The 8,994-nt window shown below is 35.3% G+C and overlaps 1 protein-coding gene across 1 annotated transcript in view; it reads left to right on the top strand.

Moving 5' to 3' along the window:
- Nucleotides 1–1,524: 1,524 nt before the first annotated feature.
- itgb6 (integrin, beta 6) overlaps nucleotides 1,525–8,994 on the top strand; it is a 36,483-nt gene continuing 29,013 nt past the window's right edge. Inside the window, 8 exon segments of the mRNA XM_056467687.1 lie at nucleotides 1,525–1,545; nucleotides 1,624–1,692; nucleotides 2,887–2,966; nucleotides 3,325–3,523; nucleotides 3,784–3,912; nucleotides 3,915–4,029; nucleotides 4,231–4,396; nucleotides 7,900–8,061. Coding sequence (XP_056323662.1) covers nucleotides 3,502–3,523; nucleotides 3,784–3,912; nucleotides 3,915–4,029; nucleotides 4,231–4,396; nucleotides 7,900–8,061 — 594 coding nt within the window. The 5' untranslated portion in view covers nucleotides 1,525–1,545; nucleotides 1,624–1,692; nucleotides 2,887–2,966; nucleotides 3,325–3,501.

Here is an 8,994-nt window from a genome sequence, read left to right as displayed (position 1 = left end):
ACTGACAATACACTGTCAAAAATGCATGGGTTTTTATGTTAAAATTCAGGTTTAAGTTACACAAGTTTTAATTAACTTAAAGTCAACTGAAATGACTTGCAAATGTAATCTGATTCAACTTAAAATGCAAAGCAGCAACAAATTGATTTCCAGTGTTTATAATATAAGTGTGCAAACAAGTAAAAATGTAAACATGTACCATATAGCCTACAAAATAAAATGAGCAAAAACAAAATGTGTGCTGTCAAACAAAAACATACAATTTTTAAATAATGTCACTGGAAAATGTGTTGCAATTGTAAGCAGACCTCTATGAAACATAACTTGTTTATATCTATAATGTGCAGTGTGGAAGATAAATGGCTGTTAATTACATTTGTTTAGATATTATATAATACTTGGATAAATTCAATGTAAAATAAACCAGCAGGCTGCATCATTTCACACAACTTTCTTCCCATTTAATCATTTAATGTTTAACCAGTACCATGGTGATAGGAAGCCTGCTCCCCTCAAGTTCACACTAGAGTCCAATTAACAAGCTGCAGTTCATTGCATTGACTAGTCTGTGTGACCATATTAGGCTTTTTACAATCGGCGTGTGGTGTGTGTAGTTGTGTAAAATACAAACAAAACAACTTCCTGACTTTGATTGTGCTTGTGCTATTTTTAGCCATATAATAATAATAATAATAATAATAATAATAATAATTATTATTATTATTATTACTATTAACAAAAAGTATTGCAGTTAAACAACGATGAACACAAATTTGCCATGGTTTTCTAACAATATTTATAGTAAAACTGTAATTATATAATCATTACCATTCAATACCTCAGAAACCCATGGCTTTACTGCACTTCTACCATAGTAAAATCATGTTTAATTTTGTTAGTAATTGAGGTTTTTCCCTTTGAAGACAAACAATTTAATATGTTTTGCTCATTTTCCAGTTTTCAAGGTAACATGTGAGAAATAATATAGTATAGTAAGTCCTAAAGTTTTTTGTACTATACTATAGTAAGTCATTAAATTAATCTGTTGTGGTAATTCTGACTTTGCTGTTGTACTACAACAGCTATAGTAGTAAAAAAAATACACGTTGTACAGTATATTGTTCAAAACAATATAGCCTACTATTGACTATAAATTACATGTAATGTATTTTTAACATGGGGGAGCAAGTCTCACTCTCAGTGTCTCAGCTTTTACCACATTAAACAGAACTGAGAAGACATCTGAGTGGAAAACATTACCGTAGAAAGTGCCACTGTACTGCACAATTTAACAAGATAGAAATACGTCAGCATTTTATGAATAAAAATGACTAAATGAGCACTATATGTAAATATTTTAATGTTAACCTGATGTCTTTGTTATAAACGACAAGTGAAGTGCACTGGAGAGGCTGTGACATATGTATCTGTGTGCGATTTTAGCCCCCAGTGAGGGTGCGCTTAACCTGTTGTGTTCTATTTGTACGAAGTGCATTAAAGGTGGGCAGGTAAGCGCACGCGCTGACTCTCAGTCTGTTCGTCCAGGTGAGCTCGCGCTACATGATCGCATCCCGCGGTTGTTTGCCTGAGAATAGAACTGTGTTGTTTTTCTCGTGTGATCAGAAACCGCGAGGACTAATGGGGATTGTTTCACTCTGCCTTGTCCTTACTTCTGGCTCGACTCTGTCGGAGGTAAGACTGACTCAGATATTTGGTCAATCATAAACATAGGCTACACATCGTGCAGTTTCGTTCCTCTTCAATTTTAATTCCGGAGTTAAATTATTGATCATTTAGAACAATTGAATGCAGAAGTTTGCAATGAAACTCATCAATAAAATTATATAGATTTATTAAATCTGAGAAAACTGTATAACATTTACCTGTTGAGACATTATAGGGTCGTCTCATGTTTTGTAGAATTGTACTTCTTATCAGATATTACTAACAGTTGTAGCTATGTTCTTGTTTCAAAATTCTGACATTTAATTATGGAAACATTTACAAGATATTGAAAATTACAGTATGTTTGTACATGAAACAGTGATCATTTTAATAGGCTTATCATGCTGTGACAAGAAAGTTAATGAATATGACAACAAATACAAAAAAGAAGTAGAAGTATGAGGAAAAAAGTATGCTATACATATTCATGCCTCATTGCATTCTGGGAACAAGCCACAAACCACTTTTTTTTTTTTTTTTTTTTTTTTACAGTGTAAGCTGTTTTAAACTCAAAATGCCTAGCTCCAGTTCACCTGGTGTATGTCACTTCTTGTTTACATTCAATTGATCTCATGTTTTTCTATAGCACTTTTTACAATGTAAATTGTATCAATCAGCTTAACATAGAAGTTTTAGTAAATTGAAATTGTGTCAGTCCAGTTTCAGAGCTGAAGTTCAGTTTAGTTTAGTTCAGTGTGGTTTAAATGTCACTGCTGAAAGTCCAAACACTAAAGAGAAAATCCATTGATGCGCAGCTCCACAAATCCCAAACCAAGCAAGCCACTGGTGACAGTGACAGAGGAACAAAACTTCACCCAATTGATAAAAGTTATGGGAAAAAAATCTATTTTATATATATATATATATATATATATATATATATATATATATATATATATATATATATATATATATATATATATATATATATATATATTATAAAACAGAAAAGTATAAATACATTTTAAATAAGATGCATTACTTCAGTTCTTGCAAGGGAAGCAAAAACTATACAAGTGCTTTTTTGCACAGAATATGTTTTGGCAGAGAGCAGAAATATCAGCTGACTTTTTTGGTTTTGATGTTGCGTGAGAAACATTAGTTGCATTGAGAAGAGTGAACCACATCCACAAACCACTCTGTGCTGTTGTGTATGTGCAGGGACGTGTTCTCAGATAAGTGCTCTCTCTTGTGACGACTGTCTGCAGCTCGGGCCGCAGTGTGCTTGGTGCACACTACAGGTAACAGCATCTCCTTAGCACATTTTGCTTTCAAAATTATTTCATAATATGATATAACATTAGCATTGTACAGTGACATGTTTGTTTAAATCCATCTTTTTATCAGTTAAGATCACTGAAAAATAGTTTGTCCCATTTTGTCCCAAGTAGCTGTTTATTTTATTGTTTTATTTTGTTTATTTAATGTTTTTATGTTTCGTAAATGAGCTGTATTTCGGTTTTGTGATCTGTGAAGGGTCCAAAGACAAATTTCTAATGGATAATGTGATGAAAAATATTATATATTTATAATTAAATATATATATATTTTCAGAAAATAATCCAAAATAATTAACCAATATTCAAAATATTTATGTAGAATTTCACAGATTTTTTCCCAATTGACGAGAGGTGTGACACACCGGAGGCTCTTCTTCAGAAGGGATGCTCTGGCGAATTTGTGGAATTTCCCATCACGAACGTCAAAGTGCTGAAGGATCAAGGTTTAGGAAAGAGCTCCGGCCACACCAATGTGTCATACATCGCACCGCAGAAGATGCGCCTCCAGCTTAGACCAGGTACAAATGGGTGACACAGATTTGAAAATCAAAGAAATGTCTCTGTCAACCCACACCAGCTGCGGGGCTTCCCCTGACAGAAACTTTAAAAAGATTTAGTCATTTGGAGACAAAAAAACAAATCAACTACAGACAAACTACATCAAGTCTACAGCTTAAAGTGGGCGCTTAACGAAGCACTCTGACCTGGAAAAAATTATACCACACTGGAATCTTACAATGTGCCATTTTGCGCTTCATCTGTCATTTTTCTTCCACAGGAAATCAGCTGACTTTTCAGATTCAAGTGCAGCAACCGGAGGACCATCCGGTGGACATTTATTACCTGATGGACTTGTCGGCGTCCATGTTTGATGATCTAAAAATGATCAAAGACTTGGGTTCGACGCTCTCAAAGAGATGGCTAATCTTACCAGTAAATTTAGACTAGGATTTGGCTCATTTGTGGAGAAACCCGTTCTGCCGTTCATCAAGATAACCCGCGAAGAGCTGGCCAATCCCTGCAGGTGATTCCCGAAAACATACCAGATATAAAGTGTCTGCCAGTGTAAACCCAGAAAGTGAGATGAATTGTGACAGCCTGTGTTAGGTTTAATTTCGACCAATCGTATTTATGACCTGTGCATTACGTCACATGGCATCATCTTCCATTTAGAGGTGATTGATGAACTGTTTCAGACAATAGAAAGCCTTTTCTCTTTTTACAGGAGTGTTGATATAGAATGTCTTCCCACATTTGGATACAGACACCTCCTGTCGTTAACTAGCAGCACTGACAGGTTTAATGAGATCATCTCCAAGCAGCAGATATCGGCGAACATTGACATTCCCGAGTGTGGTTTTGATGCCATCATGCAGGCCGCGGTCTGTGGGGTGAGTTGCTTTACACAATTTATTCACTTTAATATTGTTTACATTTTTGTGTGTGTATTTTGGGAAACATTTTCAAATAAGGTTCCTTTAGATCAGTGTTCCTCAACCACGTTCCTGGAGGACCACCAACACTGCATGTTTTCGATATCTCCTTTGTCTGTCACACACCATTACAGGTCTTTCAGTCTGTGCTAATGAGCTGATGATCTGAATCAGGTGTGTTTGGTTAAGGAGACCTGGAAAATGTGCAGATCTGGTGGTCCTCCAAGAACGTGGTTGAGAAACACTGCTTTAGTACATGTATAATCAGGGGTGCACATTAGGCAGGTGCACATTTGATTCACACAAAAAATTGGACCAGGAGTCTGATTTACAAAAAGGGCGGAAATGTACATACACCAATGTGCAAAAATTGTGAAACAGTTAAAGTCAAAATTATTAGCTCTCCTTTGAATTCTTTTTAAAATATTTCCCAAATAATGTTTAACAAAGCAAGGCGTTTTTCACAGTATTTCCTATAATTTTTTTTTCTTCTGGAGAAAGCCTTGTTTGTTTTATTTCGGCTAGAATAGAAGCAGGTTTTTATTTTTTTAAAACCATTTTTAAGGTCGATATTATTAGCCTCCTTAAGCAATATTTTTTTCAATTGTCTACAGAACAAACAACTGTTACACAATAGTTTGCCTAATTACCCTAACTTGCCTACTTAACCTAATTAACCTAGTTGAGCCTTTACTTTGCACTTAAAGCTGAATACTATTGTCTAGTAAAAATCTAGTAAATCATTATGTACTGTTATCATGGCAAAGATCAAAGAAATCAGTTATTAAAAATGAGTTATTAAAACTATTATGTTCAGAAATGTGTTGAAAAAAATCTTTCCATTAAACAGAAATTGGAGAGAAAAATATACAGGGGGGCTATTAATTCAGCAGGGCTAATAATTCAACTGTATTAAAAAACAAACTTGGCAGGAGAATGTGGGCAGCTGTAAGTAAACTCAAAGTAAAGATATTAAACTTAAATTCTGACTTTACTGAACCATTTTAAATCATCATATGAGCCATAATCATTAATAAATAAATTAAAACTGATTCTGGTATACGCTTACTTTTAGGAAGGTTTCTATTGTCGCTGGTTCGAGTCCCGGTTGGCATTTCTTTGTGGAGTGTGCATGTTCTCCTTGTGTTGGCATAGGTTTTTCTCTGTGTGCCCTGGATTCCCCCACAGTCCAAAGACATGCACTATAGGTGAATTGAATAAACTAAATTGGTCGTAGTGTGTGTGAGTGACTGTGTATGGGTGTTTCCTAGTACTGGGTTGTGGCTGCAAGTGCATCTGCTGCATAAAACATATGCTGGAATAGATGGCGGGTTCATTCCACTTTGGCGACCTCTGAAATAGAGACTAAGCCGAAGGAAAATTAATAAATGAATGATGAGTTGGTCAAACAGTGTATTTATGCATTTACAAGAAGCATAACTGATGCACTGTAAGTAGAAAAAAGTTTATATAATTTCAGCCCGTCTTCAGCAGAAATGACTCTCATTTATTTGAACTCATACATTACAATCATTTTTCCAGTACTGGGTTGCAGCTGGAAGGGCATCCGCTGTGTAAATCATATGCTGGATAAGTTGGAGGTTCATTTCACTGTGGCGACACCTGATGAATAGGGACTAAGTGAAGGAAAATGAACGAATGAACATTACAATCTGATAAACAGATGGCTGTTCTGCTCAATTTTAGCATATTGAAAAAGAAACTACAAGTTAAAATTTAAACTTGGGGGGTGGGGGTTCAGTATAATTTAAAGCTAGATGTGAAAGCTAAATGTGAAAGCCAAATGTGAAAGCTAAAAGCTAAATGTGAAAGCAGCAGCAGTCCCGCATATAGTAATCTAAGTTATGGCGGTACATGAAAATCTCATCAAGGGTATTTTAAAATATGTCAACCTGGACCACAAAAACATAAGAGTACATTTTTTGAAACTGAGAGTTAAACATCCCCTGAAAGCTGTATATATAAACTTATGTATACTTTGTAAGAGTATTTGCCCAGAATCTGAGGGTTTAAAAAATCTAAATCTAAAAAAAAACCATTTAAAAGTTGAAATAATAAATTGTTTTGATATGTGTCTTGTAGGAAATTTATAAAACATCTTTTTTATGATCTTAAAATTTTTGGCTCAAAAGATAAATCTTGGCCAAAAACATTATGTACACCCCTGGCTATGTTTTACATGAGCAATGTCACACTCATAGCAGTGTAATATGGCTGTATATTGATATACAGCCATATCGCACTGCTATGAGTGTTATATTGCGTTTATACAACAGTTCGACTGCATAATCATGTAAATAAAAAAGAAAATCAAACATGGAGAGTCTCAAAAAAAAATTGTATGAGGGACTACTTTCTTCCACCATTCATTAACATCTGCAGCCGAAAGTCAGAACAGCAGAAGCCATTAATACTTCACCCATGTCACTTTAGAGCTAGTATTTGAATGATTCTCTAGAATAATGTCTAAAGTGCTGACAAAACAGGTGATTTTACTCACATTTTAAGATTATAAGGCTGAACGTCATGAAATGCCATCAGTATTGAGACATTACTATGATATAATTACAGCACTACAACATACAAAAGGGAGAGATCAACTTAGAAAGTAATTTACCTGTTTTATAATGATTTGATCAGCTGTAGTTTGAAATTAATGCTGAGTTATTTTCTCCTAAGGACTTATTATGCAGCCTCTGTCACCATCTTGTGGCGCAGCTGAGTATGACAGGCGGATGGCCGCCGACTAGCTGAATCTCTGAAATGATAAATATTTAAAATAGGGACTATCCTTATTAATAAACTGCATAGTTGCAATCTAAACAACTACAATCTCACTTACAAAAGCCTTAAAAGTATATTATGTTGTCTAACAGCTGCAATATTTGTCAAACTGTTGTGTTTATTGATCTGCTGTCACTCTATGTGGGTGGAGTAATACACAAGGGTTGAGGAGGCTGTACAAGAGCTGTTATTGCAGAATATCGCATGGCTATCAGCCAATCAGATTTGAGAACCAGACAGACCTGTTGTATAAATTTTATTAGCACTTGTTTGGACACATAATATGTACAATTTAAGTACATGAAAAAATCAAGTACTTTTGACTCTCTTACTTACATTCACTCAATTACATTTTACTCAAACTCGAGTGATTCTAAACTTTTTTGAATTTGAAGATATTCTGATTAATGTTGGAAATAAGCAGATGTTGACATCCATATTAGAAATAAAAAAGCTATAGAAGTCAATGGCTGTTTTTCATCAGTATATCATCTTTTGTGTGTTAACAGAAGAAAGAAACTCAGCAGTTTAAGTAAATAGAGATTGAGTATACGTTTTTGGGTGAACTATCTCTTTAAAAGGAACATTTGATGCTTTTAAGGGAGAAATGTTTTATCTCTCATGCGCTTGATTCTGAACTTTATCCATCTCTTCAGGATAAGATTGGCTGGCGAAACGACTCCATGAAGCTGCTGGTGTTCGTGAGCGATGCTGATTCTCATTTTGGGATGGACAGTAAAATGTCCGGCATCGTTGTGCCAAATGACGGAGAATGTCACCTGGACAGCAATAATGAGTATTCCATGGCTGCCCACCTGGTAAGGTGAAGACTGCAGCTTCAGTTCCTGAGCTGTCAGGACATTTGGATCACTTAAAGGAATATTCCCGGTTAAATTATAATTGAAAATAAACTCTAGTCATTTTTCATTATAAATACATATACACTGAAAAAAGATTCATTGGATTTGCTTTTTTTTAAAAGGTTAGTGGTTGCAAATGAGTTATATGGGCTGAATTTAAACAAACAAATAAAGTTTATTTTAATTACAAAATGTAATTAGTTTTAAATTTAGTCCATATAAATTGTTTGTGACCACTTATCCTAAAAGACAAATTCAGTAAGTCCAATAAATATTTTTTTCAGTGTATAATGTGTACACTCACCGGCCACTTTATTAGGTACACCTGTCCAACTACCTGTTAACTGACCAATTTTCTAATCAAGATCAAGATGATCTGCTGCAGTTTAAACTGAGTATCAGAATGGGGAAGAAAGGTGATTTAAGTGACTTTGAACATGACATGATAATTGGTGCCAGACGGGCTTGTCTGAGTATTTCTGAAACTCCTGATCTACTAGGATTTTCACGCACAACCATGTTGTTTACAGAGGTTTACAGAGAATGGTCTGAAACAGAAAATATCCAGTGAGCGGCAGTTCTGTGGGCGCAAATACCTTGTAGATGCCAGAGGTCAGAGGAGAATGGCCAGACTGGTTCCACCTGATGGAAAGCCAACAGTAAGTTAAATAACCACTCGTTACAACCGAGAACACACAACACGTTGAACTTTGAGGCGGATGGGCTACAGCAGCAGAAGACCATACCGGGTGTCACTCCTGTCAGCTAAGAACAAGAAACTGAGGCTACAATTCACACAGGCTCACCAAAGTTGGACAATAGAAGATTGGAAAAACGTTGCCTGGTCTGATGAGTCTCAATTTCTGCTGCGACATTCAGATGATAAGGTCA

This window comes from Danio aesculapii, chromosome 11 (assembly GCF_903798145.1).
Source record: "Danio aesculapii chromosome 11, fDanAes4.1, whole genome shotgun sequence".
NCBI classification, from domain to species: domain Eukaryota; kingdom Metazoa; phylum Chordata; class Actinopteri; order Cypriniformes; family Danionidae; genus Danio; species Danio aesculapii.
Note: the sequence above shows the minus strand (reverse complement) of the source record. Positions and strands in the feature narration are given on the sequence as shown.